At 27.2% G+C, this 17483-nt stretch overlaps 2 protein-coding genes and 1 long non-coding RNA gene across 4 annotated transcripts in view; 2 read left to right on the plus strand and 1 right to left on the minus strand.

Moving 5' to 3' along the window:
- LOC117170244 overlaps positions 1-906 on the plus strand; it is a 22980-nt gene extending 22074 nt beyond the window's left edge. The window contains exon 4 of the long non-coding RNA XR_004466748.1: positions 727-906. This is a non-coding gene — a long non-coding RNA (uncharacterized LOC117170244). The remainder of the gene's footprint in view (positions 1-726) is intronic.
- Positions 907-1274: 368 nt separating this feature from the next.
- LOC117171759 lies at positions 1275-12603 on the plus strand. Its single transcript, XM_033359365.1, has 3 exons — positions 1275-1403; positions 2748-4521; positions 11505-12603. The coding sequence occupies exons 2-3, from the start codon at positions 2797-2799 to the stop codon at positions 12390-12392; spliced, it is 2613 nt and encodes an 870-aa protein (XP_033215256.1). The 5' UTR covers positions 1275-1403; positions 2748-2796; the 3' UTR covers positions 12393-12603.
- Positions 12604-16597: 3994 nt separating this feature from the next.
- The window catches only part of LOC117171765, a 10795-nt gene continuing 9909 nt past the window's right edge, over positions 16598-17483 (minus strand). For both annotated transcript variants that reach the window (XM_033359383.1, XM_033359374.1), the window contains one exon: positions 16598-16795. In XM_033359383.1, the coding sequence (XP_033215274.1) occupies positions 16716-16795 (80 nt within the window). In that variant the 3' untranslated portion in view covers positions 16598-16715. The remainder of the gene's footprint in view (positions 16796-17483) is intronic.

The raw sequence follows: 17483 nt of genomic DNA on the forward strand, positions 1-17483 counted from the left end.
ACTTGGAATTATAATTATATTTTTATAAAAACGTTAGAATATATAATAATTAAGAAATTGGAAAATACATACGAGAACTTGATTAAACGCATAGTCTAAAAAGTCCGTAGAAATTGTAGACCACAAAAGTAAAAACTAAATAATATTAAAGAACTATATGTAGAATGGAAATTATAACTAATAACTGTAGAATTAGTGGAAAATATATGAAACCGTAATATAAATTACTCATCGACTTATATTTTTGGTATTTATTAAAACAACCAAGTTTTGCAAAGCTATAAATGTAAAAATGTTTTAATTGGCAATTTACTTTCAATCCAAATGGTTCTTGTCCAAGCTAAGTTTTCCATCAGTGCGCCTCGAAGGTGTGCCGAGAGTTGTTTACAGCGCTCCAAGTGGCTCTTGGCAAACTATATCGATGGGTGCTTTCTACGGGGAGCGGTGGGTAGAGGGGAAGTGACTTTTTTCGCCGGTCGCGCCGTCTACATTTATGGCGGGCAACTAAGCCCGCACCGCATCTACGTTTATAATATCTTTGCTTAAAGGTACTTTGTAGAGGCTTCTTTCGGTCGCCAGGGGGATTATGTGAATTTTAACAATTAAGTGAATATTTTCGTGGGTGGGTCAGTCTTGTAAAACTCATAATTAAGTAATGAAATAAATAATCAAATTAATTTTTCTGGCAATAATTATTCTTAAATTAATTACTTATAATTGACGCAGGAATGAGGATATCGCCAGAGTTCAAAATCGCTTCAATCTACTGAAATGGACCAATCAACGGTGCTGCAAAATTTTGGTCTAACGGAAACAATGGTTTTAACGCCACCTTGTGTTTCCGTCACCACAGCGTACTACGCATGCGCCGGATATGTCACCGTTTGCGCATTTATTGAGAATGAATTTTTTTGTTTTACAGTTGTTTACAACAAATAATAATTTGCAGCGCATAAAGATATTGAACATTACTTTGAATTCATGTTTGTTATTAAAAACGGTATTCCTTCCTTTAAATTTATTATCTATTACTTGTTTTTGAGGAGTAAAATCAGATAATCATTTTACCTGTCACTTAAATCTATTGTGTAATTAAAGAGTTATTTGTTATAATTTTACAATCATTATGTGTTGCAAACCATTGACTTGCACATTTAATCATTTTAAATAAGCGTCATAACGGTAACTAATCCGATTGTTCATGCGACACATGCGCAGTGCAATACGATACCAGAATTTGTAACACTGTCTTCACTGTTCTGAAACCGGCATCATCTCTGCTCATAAAAATTACTTATGAAAATTGGAAACTTGATGAAGAAGTAACAAAATCAGTAAACAAACTACAAGCAGGCTACAAGTTTATTCGATAAGGAAAATCCATTATTATAAATCAAACTTTGGTAAGTACGATTTTATGTTTCACGAGTGAAAAATTATTCGATCGCTGCTCTATAAATCGTTTTAAAAGGGAAAAAGCCTTTATGTTGAAAAAGTGAGGTCATACGATTCAGTATTTATCAGAATTACCATCTTTTTTAATTAAATAATCGACAATATTTGTAAAATAATAATATAAAAAAACATAAAATCTGGATATCGACGTTTATAACAAATAAGCCGAAAAAGTAGAAGAAATGTTTCCTAACCCTGCACTTTATACAACTAATATAATTCTCAAATATTTTATTTTATATGTAACAAATTTTTTTAAACTTATGCAATTTTGGAAATAATGGAGATATTTAAGATTTCTTTGAAAATTCTTTTTTTTTTCAAGTACAAACTAATCAAATGGTGGCAATTAATTTTTTTTGTGTCGCAAATTTCTGTTCTTTAAATCGGAATTTTCTTGCAAACAACAGAGGATTATACACAAAATGGTTTCTAGTTTGCATAGAAGTATCTCGTCCCTGTGCCATAAAAGTAAAACTTCCGGAGATGCTTCAATAATCCGGTTTTAAAATTCCATAAAATGTCTAATTTTCTTTTTTTCTGACGTAATGATTTAAAAATGTAATAACAAAAACTTTCCAAATCAAAAACTTTCAAATTTAAAAATTGAAAACTATATTTTTAAATAATTTAAAACGGTATAATTTTTAATTAAAATCCTGCATAGTTTATTTTAAGTTTGAAACATTAAAAAAAAAATAATCCATAACGACTTTGAAACTGGCATCAGTTGGCAAAGTTAGTTTTTGTGACGTCAGGGATGAAGCATGAAAATTATACATTTATGAGCTCGCATTTTGAAGTCGCAAAAAAGTGTTTGCCAAGCAATCAGTTAATCACGTTGACCAACTCGAAGTGATAAGTTTGTGGATACTGTCGATTTTAATATATTTACCAATCTTTAAAAGTTGCCTTGATTATCCTAAAGTTTCCTGAATTGATATTAAAATTGAAATCAAATTTACAAATTCCTTCATATAAGCAGAATTTTTTACGGTATCAGAATCTACATTTAACACTCAAATCCTTGATCATTTTTTGTAAATATTTATTATACGCAATTAATTTTCATATCCATTTTTACTATATTAATTTTTGCGAGGCTGGACTACGATTTATAAAAAAGTAAATGAAGCTAAGTTTGTTTAAACCAGAGATATTTCAGTTTGAAGTTTGCTCGGGTCTCCTGGACCCGTTCTAGGTGAAACCGATTATTTCGGGGTTCTAGTTTTTGAGGGCTAAAAAACGGATTAACGTACACTCTCACATAGTGACGAGTCTAAACTTTTCAGATTACCAACATTAGACTCTGCTAAATATAAATTTCGTAGCTCTTTCGAGATGTACGACTTTCTAGAGTTCTATCCAAACGAATGCACCGTTTGTCACAAAACTCAAGACTTGAAAAGATGCGGTCGTTGCCAAATGATTTCATATTGTGGATCCCCGCATCAGAAACTACACTGGCAACACCACAAAGATCTCTGTCGAGTAATATCGGACATGACGAAGGAAAGAAAAGTCTCCCACCTGTACGAAAAATTTCGTGGTGCTGACCTAACAACTTGGAAGGCAGAGAGAAATCTCGCGCGCTACGAAGCGGAACTAAGGACGCAGCGACCACTCACAACAAATGAAAACTTCATGTTCAAATTTCCAAGAGCTTGTTTCGTCTGCTACGAATCCAGGCAGGATTTATTAACCAATTGTCCAGGTTGTCCTTCAGCGAGCTTCTGCAGGGAACATCCCAGCAGTCCCGTCCACGACAAAGACTGTGCGATAATCAGAGGATGCCACCAACATTCACTGAATCCTAACAAAACAGCCATCACTTCCATGCTAGCTATCAGTTCGATCGTAAAGGGCACAAGAGTTACCGATTCTTCAAAGCTACCGACTTCCTTGCGAGAATATTTTTGCGAATTTGCCAGATCTCAGGTGAAAATTACGGAAGACGCCTTGCTCTTTTTATCCGACATGTTTACCACGCCATTAACGATCTTCAGCGCTTTGAAGAAAGTGAACCATCCACAAGTTCCCGTACTAAACCTCCATGTTGGAAATATCGAAATGCCAACACAACTGGCGGAACCTTGGGAGGCGCTTCTACACCTGCTTCCAAATGTTAAAGTTCTGAATATTTTAATTGTAGAATATCATTATGACGTTGAGAAAAATTGCGAAACTCAGATTAAACTCTGTGCTCGATGCAAGAATAGCAGAAGGAAAATTACGCTCGATTATCTGGCTAGGGTCAATCCGAATCTGTCTTATGCAGAATACATGAAGAGACCTACTTTCAAGGAACCCGATTTGTTGATATACGCCAATGAAGATGCTCCGGAAGAGGATGATGAGCGTTTTGAATATTGGAAAAGATTGATCAGGGGTTGGTCTAAACTGAATTGTCCCATTATCATGACGAACTTTAGAGAGAGTGAAAACAAATTTCTGAAGAAGAGTCTAATCTCTATTTTGGAAAAATTTGAAACAGTCTTTGATGGGTATAATCCATTCACTTCTTTAGCATACATCAGAGCTTGGGAAGATGGCGGTGTTGGATTGTCTAATCAGTTTATGACTATTTTCAAAACACAGACAGATAAATTGCAGGATCCTTCGACTCTTGAACTAGTTACCAAACAAGTGGAACAGGTTTCTTTAGGGAAAGAGAAAATATCGACAAAAAAGGATTCTCCAAGCTTTTTTTACGCGAGCGTTTGTTCTGTATGTCATTCTGCTAATACTTCAGTTACCTGTAATCGTTGTAAGATGATTTTTTACTGTGGGAAGAATCATCAAAGTGAAGATCAGCTTCAGCACAAGGATATATGTAAGGTTATTTTGGGAATGCTGAATGAAAGTGGAGCGCCGAATCTTTTTGATAAAATGAAGAAGTCTAATTCGGATGAATGGCTGCGGACGAAGATTGAGTTGATGTTGAAAGCAAAGTCAAAACTCGGAAGGACGCTCTTTGATCACGAAGTTCAGATGTTCCTGTTTCCGAAAACTTGCTTCGTTTGTCATGAGAGCGATTTGAGTGTGCTGAGGAAATGTGGATGTGGGGTAAGATGAAAGTTTTTTTTGTAAAGCTATGAATAGAGAATTTGCTTGTATTTGTTAGCGTGTTTAAAAATGTATTATCTAAACATTTGATAAAAGCGCTTTTTGAATTTAAGTGCTTAGAGCTTATTTTAAATTGGTTGAAATGCCGGTTTCGAACACTACTAGGGTGGTGGCGTGACCGCAAGACCGGGAATTTCTTTTGGTTCATAGCTAAATTCAAGTTTTCATTATTTTAATAACTTTGGTCAATTGAGAAAAGTGACGTCTACTTTATAAATATAATTTCACTTGAAACGGAGAATTTTTGACAGGGAACAGGAATTTTTTTAAAGAATTAAAACTAACAATTTAAAAGTTCCTTCTTCGAAATTTTAGAAAAAGAGTAGTAGTCGTTTTTTTTTTCTTTAAGTAGTTTTTAAAGTAGAAGCAGTATTTCGGAATTATAATATAATTTTTTAAAAACATTTTTTGTTGGGAATTAACCTTTTTTTTCTTGAAAATTCAACTACTTGCGTTTAAAAGTTAAACTCTTTTGTTAAAAATTAATTTTATTGGTGGAATATTTGTCATTTTACAAATGAAAATTTAACTATTCCAGTAGAAAATAAAACTATTTTTCTGAAAATCCGATTTTTTTTGGTTCAGACTTAAGTTTTTAACCGAAAATTAAACTATTCTATTTTTGGTAGAAATTTGATCTTTTTGTGTGAAAATGCAACTATTTGGATAAAAATTGATATTTTTCATTTATAAATCAAATTGTTTTTTTTTTTGTTTTAAAAATGTATGTAATTTGTGGACAATTCGCCTTTTTTGTAGAAACTTAATCTTATTTGTTGCAAATTCATCTTTTTGTCAGGCATAAAATTTAACTATTTCAATTGAAGGCTAATGATTTTAGTTGAAAATTCATCAGTTTGGTTAAAAGCTAATTTTTTCAACTGAAAATGTAACCACTCCATTTTTGGTGGAAAATCGATCTTTTCTACTTTCAAATGTAGTGATTTGGGTGTAAATTTATCTTTTTCAATTAATAATTTATTTATTTCGTTGAAAATTCATGTATTTTGTTTAAAAATCGACTGTTGGTAGAAAATCTTTTTTTTTTCTTTGAATGTTAACCTCCTTGATTAAAAATTCTTCTTTTTAGTTAAAAATTCAAGTATTCCAGTTAAATATTCATCATTTTAGTTGAAAATTCATGTTTTGGGTTAGAAATAAATTTACTTGGTTAAAAAATAAGCTCCTGTGAAAAATAATTTTTCATTGAAGATTTGCTTGTTTTTTTGTTAAAAATAATTCTTTTCTTAAACTGAAAATGAAACTACTATTCCAGTTGAATATTCTATAATTTCAGTTGAAAATTTTTTGTTTTGGTTTAACATTTCTTTTTTGACTAAAATTCAATTATTCAATTTTGGTTGAAAAATGATCTTTTTTTTATGCTAAAAATGTATCTATTTTATTTTCTGCTGAAAATGGATTTTACTTCTAGCCAAAATTTCATGTATTTTGTTAAAAAATGGTATTTTTTGGTTGAAAATTAATCTTTTTGTTTAAAAATACATCCTTTTGGTTGAAAATATAAGTATTTCAGTTAACTATTAATAATTTTAGTTGAAAATTCATCTGCTTGGTTTAAATTTCCAGTTGAATATTCTTAATTTTATTTGAAAATTAATTAATTTTGCAATTTTGTGCTCTGTTGTGTGAAAAAGTCTTTAGAATTAACGCCATGATCTAAAATAAATGTTTGCGTTTTACGAAAAATATGTATATTTTTTAATTGACCGGAAAAATAAAAAAAAACAACTTGAAAGGGAAATGACAGTATGTTTTCGCGAAGTCTCGATATAAACAAATTTAATTGGACCAGCTAATTTTTCAAAAATAGGTAACCAATTTTACCGAGACTTTGATACTTTCATGGGACGCAAAAAATATGAACTGTTATTTTTTTTTATTCTCATTTAAAAAATGTACATTTTTATCCATACCTTACGAGAGAAAGAATTTTTATTTTTTGCCATTATAAGAAAAACCTTTTGCAATATTTTGCTTTGGGAGATTTTTTTTGCTGATTTGAGTTTCATAATAGAATTGGGGATATTCCAAGCATAGAGAAGCAATCATTTTCTAATTTTTTTTTTTTCAAAAAATGGATTTATCGCGTTTTATTCGGTTATTCCTCACTTATCCTGACTTGAACAAGGAATTTTAGAAAATAATTATCGTTTTCATTTGAGGACAGGGCATTTCCGTAAAGAAATATAATTTCACTTGAAACAGAAAACTTTTTACATGGAACAGGATTTTGTAAAAGAATTACAATTCGGATTTAGAGAAAGGAGTTTAAAAATCCCTGTTCCAAGTCAGAATTCGTCAATATTTGAAAGTTCCCTCTTCCAAATTAAAAAAAAAGAGGAAGTACTTTAAGTAGTTTTTAGAGTTTTTCTGAATTATAATAGAAAATTTTGTTACATTCGTTGCGAATTTACAAAATTCACCTGTTCCAGTTGAAGATTCATCATTTTAGTAGAAACATGTTTTTTCGTGATACTCAACTTCCAAATTATGAAAAATGATTAATTTAAAATTTCGGTGTTAATTTGATTTCAGAATTAGAATAAGCCATGGCCATATAACAGATTTTGCAAGGGTTTCTTTTTAAAATATTTAAAGAATTTTGAACATTTTACAAAGATTTCACGGATTTCAATGATTTAAAAACTTTCAAAAGATATTAAAGATTTTAAAGATATTAAAACATTTCGAAAATTTGAAACGATTTCAAAAGGTTTCAAAACATTTTAGAATAATTGTAAAAGATTTTACTGAGATTTCAAATAATGAAAGGATTTCATTGCATGAAAAAGATTTCATAAACAAAAATTTAGGAAAAATTTCACAAACCTTTCAAAATATTACACGAAGATTTCGAACAATTCCAAAGATTTTTAAACTTTCAAATGATTTCAAAGTTTTTAAAAAGGGTATAGTAAACCAGATTTCTAAGATTACAAAATATTTTACACAGATTCGTACAGATTTCAAAACAATAAAAGAATTTCAAAGATTTCAAAAAAGGTACACTGCACCATATTTTAAAGATTTTAAAACATTTCGAAGATTTTAAAAAGATTTCACAATTCAAGATTTAAGTAAATTTTTAAAAATCTTTCAAAAGATTTGATAAATATTCCGAACATTTTCAAAGATTTTAAAACTTTCAAAAAAATGTTTAATGTTAAAAATGATGTAGTAAACCCGATTTATAAAATCTCAAAAAATTTTACACATTTTAAAAATATTTTAATAATTTTAAATGAATACAAAAGACTTAAGAAATATTTCACAAATTTTCCAAAGATTCCATAAAAATTTTTAAAGAATACAAGAATTCCGAAGATTTCAAAAAGAGTAGAGTGTCCCAGATTTTAAATATTTTTAGACATTTCGAAGATTTGAAACTATTTCTAAAGGTTTCAAAACATTTTAGAAGCATTGAAAATTTTCTACACAGTCAATGATTTCCACGAATAATAAGGATATCACAAAGATTTAAGAAAAATTTCTGAAATATTACAAAAGATTTCCCAAATACGTCGAGCATATCATAAAAATTGCAAGGATTTCAATGATCTCAGAATGATTTCGAAGATTTCCAAGGATTTTAAAGATTTTTACAAACAAGTCAGATTTCTAAGGCTTCAAAAGATTTTACACAGATAAAAAATATTTTAATGGTTTCAAATAAATACAATATATTTAAGATAGATTTCACAAATATCTCACATACTTAAAAATATTTGATAATTTTTCTTTAATTTTGAAAATTGTATCTATATATTTTTATACAAGAAATCCAAAGAGTGCACCAGATTTCCAAATTTTCTAAAGATTTCGAGGTTTTTTAATGATTTTAAAAGATTTTAGAAGATTAGAAAATATTTCATTAACAGGGTGTCTCGTGACCTTGAAAATCTCGTAACCTGGAACTCTCCTTGAATTTTTTTCAAACATATTTCAAAAGGTTACAAAATATTTCTAAATATTTCAAACATTTCAATATATTTTAAATATCTTTAACATTTCATAAATATTTCACGGATTTTGACGATTTAAAAAAAGGTGTGCACGCCAAATCTCAATAAAGATTTCATAGCAATTTCACAAACATTTTAATACTTTAAAGATTTGAAAAAGGGTACAGTACATCAGAATTCAAAGATCTCATAAATTTGAAACGATTTCAAGAGGCTTCTAAACATTTTAGAAGATTTCAAAATATTTCAAATAATTCAATGACTTCAACGAATACAAAAGTTTTTTCAAACAAAGATTCAAGAAATATTTTATAAACATTTGAAAATATTTCAGAAAGATTTCAAGGATTTTTAACATTCAAAAAAGGCGTGTACAATAGATTATAAAGTTTTTACAAAAATTCCCTAAAGATTTGGAACATTTCACAAAGATTTTAAAACTTACAAAAGAGTAGAAAGATTTTAAAAAGGATATATTAAATCACAATTCTAAGATTTCAAAATATTTAAAAGATTTTGAATGATTTCGAAAGGTTTCAACAAATCTGAGAAGATTTGAAAAGAATTTAACAATTTCAAACGAACAGGAAAGATTTTACGAACAAAGATTAAAGAAACATTTCAAAAATATTTCAAAGATTTGAAAATGTTTCAAATATTTTAAACGATATCAACATTTTTTCAAAGATTTCAAATATTCCAGTTATTTTTAACGATTACAACCAATTTCATAAAGAATTCAAAAATATAAAAAAATACCAGTTATTTCAAACGAATACAAAAGACTTAGAGAAGATTTCACAATTTCTTTAAAGAATTCATAAGGATTTCAAAGGATTTTAAGAATTTCAAAACATTTCAAAGATTTTAAGCGATTTCAAAAGACTACGATGATTTTAAACAGGCACAAAAGATTCCTCAAACAAAGATTAAAGAAAGTTCACAAAGATTTTAAATATTTCAAGAATTTTAAAGATTTTTCAAAAGCTTTGAAAAATGCCGAAAGATTTCACAAAGATTTCACCGAAATTCCAAGCTTTCACTAAGGTTCGTAATATTTCACAAAGATCTCACAAAAGTTTCAAAGATTTCATAAAACATTCATAAAGATTTCAAGACAATACGAGAATTTCAAAGATTTCGACAAGGGTGCAGTACACCAGATTTTAAAGATTTCAAACCATTACAAAGATTTTAAACGATTTAAAAATGTTTGACAAGACTTCAAACGATTAAAAAAGATTTCTCAAATATTTTCAAGAATTCTTAAAGATTTCAAAACATTTCAAGAATTTCAAAGATTTCAACAAGGGTACATTATATCAGATTTCAAAGATTTCAAAACATTTAAAAGATTTTTAATGATTTCAAAAGGTTTCAACAAATCTGAGAAGATTTGAAAAGATTTTAATAATTTCAAACGAACAGAAAATATTTCACGAACAAAGATTAAAGAAACATTTCAAAAATATTTCAAAGATTTAAAAACATTTCAAATATTTTAAACGATCTCAACATTTTTTATAAGATTTTAAATATTTCAGTGATTTGAAACGATTAAAACAAATTTCATAAAGACTTCAGAAATATATAAAAAAAAATTCAAGTGATTTTAAACGAATACAAAAGACTTAGAAAAGATTTCACAATTTCTTTAAAGAATTCATAAGGATTTCAAAGGATTTTAAGAATTTCAAAATAATTCAAAGATTTTAAGCGATTTCAAAAGTTTTCAACACATTTGAGAAGATTTCAAAAGACTTCAATGATTTTAAACAAACACAAAAGATTTCTCAAACAAAGATTAAAGAAATAGTTCGCAAAGATTTCAAGAATTTTAAAGATTTTACAAAAGCTTTGAAAAATGCCAAAAGATTTCTCAAAGATTTCAATATTTTCAAAACAAAGATTTAAAAATGTCCCTAAAGATCTCACAAAGACGGCTCATGTTCGCATAAAATTAATAATTTGTTTATTTACGATTCGGCTTTCTTTAGAAATGTTTGGCCAATAAAAAATGAAATGGCCCATTTTTTAAATGTATGACAAACGTATATTTTATTATTTGATGTAAAAAAGGAGACCTGGAAAATTTTGATTTCTTAACCTGGAAAAGACCTTGAATTTTGTTCCTAAGAATCGCTAGACACCCTGATTAACATTAAAAATAATTGACTGATTATAATTAATAAAAAGATTTCACAAATCAATATTTAAGAACAATTTTACAAATATTTCAAAAGATTTGACAAAGATGTCGAAGACTTCACAAAAATTTCCTTAAGAAGGATTTGCAAGGATTTCACAAAGATTTAAAAAGGTAAATCAGATTTCTAAGATTTCTAAAGATTTTACACAAATTACAAATATTTTAATGATTTTAAATGAATACAAAAGATTTAATAAAAATGACATAAAGGTTTTTAAAGAATACAAGAAGTCCAGAGATTTCACATATTTCAATGATTTCAAACGAAAACAAAAGATTTCACAAATATCCAAGAAAGTTTATACAAACATTTCGAAGATTTCATCAAAATTTAAAAAAACTCCAAAAGATTTCTGATTTTAAATGTTTTATAAAAATTTCAAAAGATTTCGCAGAAATCTCAAGATTGCACAAAGATTTTAAGTACTTGCAGAGGTTTCAACGAATTCACAAAGATTTTAAGGATTTTAAAGACGACTTCTGTTTGCTACAAATGAAGAATTCGTTTATTTATGGTTCTGATTTCTTTAAAAATTGTTGGCCAATAAATATTAAATTGGCTAAATGGTAAAAAAAGACCTGTCAAAACTTGACTTCTAGACCTGAAAAAGACGTTGAATTTCGTTCCTAAGAATCGCTTGGAACCCTGAATTAGAATTTTATTGATCATGCTAAAAATGTTCCTAAATTTTTCCTCGAAATTCGTTCAATTGAATTCCTGCTTCCAGACACACCTCTGCAAAGCTCATAAGGAGGACCCGGAACATAAAAAACTCTGCAGTGATCTATTCTTGGCTTTCAAATTGACGGTGAACAAAGAACGAATTTCAAAAGTTCTCGTAAAAGCTTTGCCAACCGAAGGATCTATCAATCTTCCATCCTCGATGGAAGACTTTATGGATTCACAGTTGAAACTCAAGGAACAAGCTTTTGTGTTTTACGGATGCAAGTCTTGCAATGTTGCCAATTCCCAGAGAATTCTGCTTTCCGACTGTTTAACAAGGCCCCTAACTTTACTCTGGGCTCTGAAAAAACTAGACTACAAAACCGGTTCCTCGATGATTGTTCATGTCGTTGGAGCCACAAACTGGGAAATTTCGGCTCAAGAATACTGGAAGATTATTTTGCACTGGCTTCAGAATTTGAAGACTTTGAAGATTGTATTTATCGGGCCAGAAATTTTTCATTTGCCTTCGGATCTGGAGAGTGCACTCGAATTTCCAAATTATTCACTCGCTGGCAAAAGTTTTAAGGTCGAGTCCCACGCTTTGCGATATGAGGAATATTTTCAAAGTGAATTTTTCGTTCAACCGAATATCGTCGTGGGATTTAATCTTGATATTCATGAGAGCGAATTTGGGATTTCTGAGAGTACTTGGGAAGATATGATTCGGACCTTGAAGAAAGTGAACACTCCTTTTATTTTAACGGCAGGAACAAAAGAGGGAGCTAGAAAAGATCATAGAAGATTTTTTCAGCACTTGGGGAAAACTGTTGATTCTCTTCCTTTGGAGCGAAATCCTTATGCAGGATCAGTTCCTGAGAGGGACTTTGAAACAGAAAGACTTCGTTTTTCGAACCAGTATACAATTATCTTTAAGAACATGATTAAATAAGTAAAACTGCGAAATTAGGAATAAAAGTAATAAAGGTGATGACGATGTTCGTAATAAGTGGAGAATGGATTCAAATTCTGCGAAAATTCAAATTTAATATATGAAAAATAGGTTTTTTTATAGAAAAATTATTAATAAAAGTTTATAGTTCATTCGTAAAATAGTTCTGAATTTCACAAAAATGACGTTATTGCTTACTGCATGGACGTTTCAGAGTACATGTTTTCAAAAGTTTTATCTATTTTTTACAGCGAAAATTAAAAACCATATTTTCACATTCAAAAAGAAACTATTTTAGAGAAAAATCATCTTTTATTTTTGATTGAATTCAACTCTTTTATATCAAAATTTTATTTTGGAGTTTCTTCTCTTTAGTTCATTTATCTTTCATTTTGTTTCTTTTGTTTTTAGTTAAAAACTGATCTTTTTTATATGAAATATTATATGAATGATTGAAAATTCGTCCTTTTTGGTTGAACTATTTTGATTAAAATCTTTTTTTTCCGTTAAAAATTGAGTAACTTAAAATTTAATTTGTCCGTTTTTGGTTAAAAATTTACCTCCTTTATTTTAAAAATCAACCATTTTCATGAAGATTAATATATATATAATGTAAATTTAACGTTTTTAACTGAAAAAATAATTTCGGTTGAAAATTCAACTTTTTTTAAAAAGAAAATTGTTCTTGTTTGCAAATTAATTTATTGTGGTTAAAAATTCGTTTCTTTTGTTACAAATTTAACTAGTTTGTTAACCAATTTTGTGATTAAAAATTAATTTTGTAGTTGATAACTCGTATTTTTGGTAGAAAATTCTTCTTGTTTGGAAATTCATATTTTTGGTTAAAAATTAATTACTTTTGCTTGAAAATTTATGTGTCGTTCAAACCTTCTTTTTCTTGGTTCATTTTAAGATACAAATTTATTTTTTAGTTGAAAATTGATGTCTTTCAATTACAATTGAACTATTTCATTGACAATTTTTGATTTAAAATTAATTTTTTAACTTAAAAATTAAGTATTTCATTTAAAATTCGCCTCTTTGGTTTAAAAACTATTTTTATGAAAATCTGTTATTTTTTTCGTTAGAAAATGATTGACTAAAAATTTAATTTGTCCGATTTTGGTTAAAAATTTACCTTCTTCAGTTTAAAAATCAATTATTTTCATGAAAATTAATATATATATAATATAAATTCAACGCCTTTGGCTGAAAAAAAAATTTCGCTTGAAAATTCAACTTTTTTAAAGAAAATTACTCTTCATGTTTGCAAATTAATTTATTGTGTTTGAAAATTCATTTCTTTTGTTACAAATTTAACTACTTTGTTAACAAATTTTGCGATTAAACATTAATTTTTTCGTTGAGAACTCGTCTTTTTGATAGAAAAAAATTAATCTTCTTGTTTGGAAATTCATATTTTTGGTAAAAAATTCATTACTTTCGTTTGACAATTTAAGCATGTCGTTCAAATCTTCTTTTTCTTGATTCAAAATTATTTTTTAAAATGAAAAGTGAACTATTGCATTTTTCTTTTTTTTTCATTAAATTAATTTTCATTTAAAATTAATCTCTTTGGTATAAAATAAATTATTTTGATGAACACAAGTTTTTTACGTTAAAAATTGATTAACTTAAAATCTATCTTGTCCCTTTTTGTTTGAAAAGTAATATTAATGCTTAACCATTAATTTTTTTATTAAAAACAAACATTCTTCTGTTGAAAATTCAACTTTTTTAAAGACAATTCTTGTTTTGTAAATAATTTATTGTGGTTAAAAACTTTTGTTTGATTACAAATTTAACTGTTTTGTTAAAAATTTAGCTACTTCAAAAAAAGCTTTTTGTTTTTTAATGGAAAACTCGACTTTTTGGTAGAAAATGAATCTTCTTGTTCGAACATTCATATTTTTGTTTGAAAATGTATTACTTTCATTTAAAGATTTAAGCATCTCGTTCAAACCTTCTTTTTCTTGGTTCAAAATTATTTTTTCTTAAGTGAAAAATGAATTATTTCATTTTTAGATACAAATTTCTTTTTTAGTTGAAAATTGATTTCTTTTGATTACAATTAAACAGTTTCATTTAAAATTCATCTATTTGATTTAATATAAACTATTTTGACAAACAAAGAGTTTTTTTCGTTAAAAACTGATTAATTAAAAATTTAAATGGTCCATTTTTGGTTTGAAAATTCTCATTTTTAGTTTAAAAATTAACCATTTGGATGAAGATTAATATCTTTTGGTTGACCAGTAATGTTGGTACTTAACAATTATTCTGTTTGATTGAAAAAAAAAACATTTTTCGGTTGAAAATTCAACTTTTTTGTTTGAAAATTATTCTTGTTTTGTACATTTATTTTGGTTCAAAATTAGTTTATTTGTTTACAAATTTAACTACTTTGTTAAAAATTTAGATATTTTTAAAAAAATTGATTTTTTTTAGTTGAAACTCGACTTTTTGGTAGAAAATTAATCTTCTTATTTGAACTTTCATCTGTTTGAATGAAAATTTAAGTATTTCATTTAAACCTCCTTTTCCTTGGTTCAAAATTATTTCTCTAACCGAAAATTACACTGTTTCATTTCTTATTATAAATTTCTTTTTTACTTGCAAATTGATTTATTTCAAAAAAATTTAAGTATTTAGTTGAAAATTACTTGTTGAACTTAAAAATGAAGTATTTCATTTAAAATTCGGCTTTTTGTTTGAAATTAAACTGTTTGTTTATTTAACATTAAAATAATTTTTGGCTCAAAGTTATAGTAATTTGTTAAAAAGTAATTTTTTGGTTGAAGATTCATTATTTTAGTTGAAAATGAATCTCTATGGCAAAAAACGCAACTATTCTATTAAAAAATTTGCTTTGTGCTGCAAAAAATTAATATTTTTTACAGAAAATTTGACTTCCATTTTTTGTTTGGAAAAGTTTTTTCTTTTTAAGTTAAAAATGCACTTCTTTTCTTGCAAATTGAATTATATTGTAAAAATTCAATTTTTTATAAAAAAAATTTGGATACTCCATTTTTGGTTAAATATTTTTGTTGAAAATTTAACAAATTTGTTAAAAATTCGTTTTTTTTTTGTAGAAAAATTACCTTTTTTAATTATAACTTCAAATATATAGTTGGAAAATTACGTATTTTCTTGAAAATTTGGCTCGAAAACAAAATTTGGTTGATCAATTAATGTTATTTTTGTAAAATTAAGAACTAGGCAGGAAAAAGTGACCAGTAATTAAAATATAAAATTTTTTCTCTTCAAACTGAGTTACTCTTTTACTTTATTTTACAAATGAACTATTAAACTTTTATTAATAATTTGTTTAAAAATAGATATTTTTGATTTATGAAATTTAAATTTTCAGAGAAGTCGGACCCGAACAGAAAAGATTCCAGTGGGCAAGACAAATCGTGACCAAAAATTTTTGTATTCTGATATCATTTGATCCTCGATCATAGATTCAAAATTTCTATTTTCACCAAGTTTTTATGTCCGAGAAATTATAGCGAATTTTTCGTAAGTGAAGTTTTTATTATCAAAAAATAATATAAAATTATAAAAAATGTGGCGAAGTTAGAATTTTTTTAAATTATGCAAAAAGGTTTTTTGGATTTGGTTCATTGCAAATTAAACAAAAAAAATTGTGGTATCTGAAATTTCTTTAATTAGAATCACAGGAACCTGTTTTTTTTTAACTCAAGAATTTTCAAGCACGACAATTTAAATTTAGAAAAAAGTAGAATTAACTTAATTTAAAAATGCGTTTTTGTGATTTTAAAAAGTTATATTTATAATTTTGTGTCATTTTTCACGAATAGAAACTTTACTTGCAAAAGAAATTGCTATAATTTCTTTGGTCCATAGAAAATTGGCGAAGAATTGAAACTTTGACCTCGATGCGGTTTTTAGTCCTTTCTTGTGTAGAATTAAGATAGAAAAAAGTTAGTAAGAAGAGATTTATAAAAATTAAAATTAGTCTACAAATTTATATTCTTGATAAAGTTTAGTATTTATTTTTTACTCCTTTTTCTACAGTAATGTGGTGAATTAATGATTTATCTTATTCGTAACTGACATGTATTGTATTTTTTATAATAATAAATAGTATTTGACAATTTGAATTCTGTTCTGATTAATTATTCTGATTATGATCTTAGAACACGAACTTATTAGTAAGGGCAGAAAATATTACGCATATTTCAAAAAATAGCTTGTATATTTCAATAACTTAATTACACTAGAAATTTTTTTTCCCTTCATGAACTTAAATTAATTGTAGAGATTCCATCTTCACTTTTGTACTCACAAGGAATTTTATCATCGATACATTTTTCTTCTGCATAAAAGACTGTTAATCTGGCAGAATTCCTTCATATCTTTCGATTTTGTGATGCCTCCTAATGGAAAAAATATATATAATACAACGGAAAATTCGTCAATCCCATTTCATTCAAATTTAGTAATTTTATTATAAACTCTGAGTGTTAAAGGGGGACGACTGAAAAATCCCGAAAAATAAAATTCCCGAATAATAAAATTGCCGAAAAATACAAATCCCGATTTGGAAAATTCCCAAATAATAAAATACACGAATAATAAAATTACCGAAAATTAAAAATACCGAATTGGAAAATTGCCGAAAAATAAAATTCTTTAATAATAAAATTGCCGAAAAATAAAAATACCGAATTGGAAAATTCCCGAATAATAAAATTCTCGAATAATTACATTTTAGAATGATAAAATTCCCGAATTGGAATATTCCCGAATAATGAAATTTACGACAGTTTATAATATTACCGAATTGGAAAATTTCCGAATAATAAAATTCCCAACAGAAAATTGCCGATTTATAAAATATCCGAATTGGAAACTTCCCGAATTTTAACAATTAGAATTTTTTATAAATATATTTTATTGATTAAAAATACAACAATAAGATATTAGTTTCAAAAATTATTTTTAACATTTAAAATTTTGAAGCTTATTTTTTGAATTAAAAATAGCAATAATTTTAAATAAAATATTTCTAGATAACGGATGTTTTTTTAATGTTCAAAATATTTGAAAAAATCCAAAAACGTT

Source organism: Belonocnema kinseyi, chromosome 1 (genome assembly GCF_010883055.1).
Source record: "Belonocnema kinseyi isolate 2016_QV_RU_SX_M_011 chromosome 1, B_treatae_v1, whole genome shotgun sequence".
Taxonomy (NCBI): Eukaryota; Metazoa; Arthropoda; class Insecta; order Hymenoptera; family Cynipidae; genus Belonocnema; species Belonocnema kinseyi.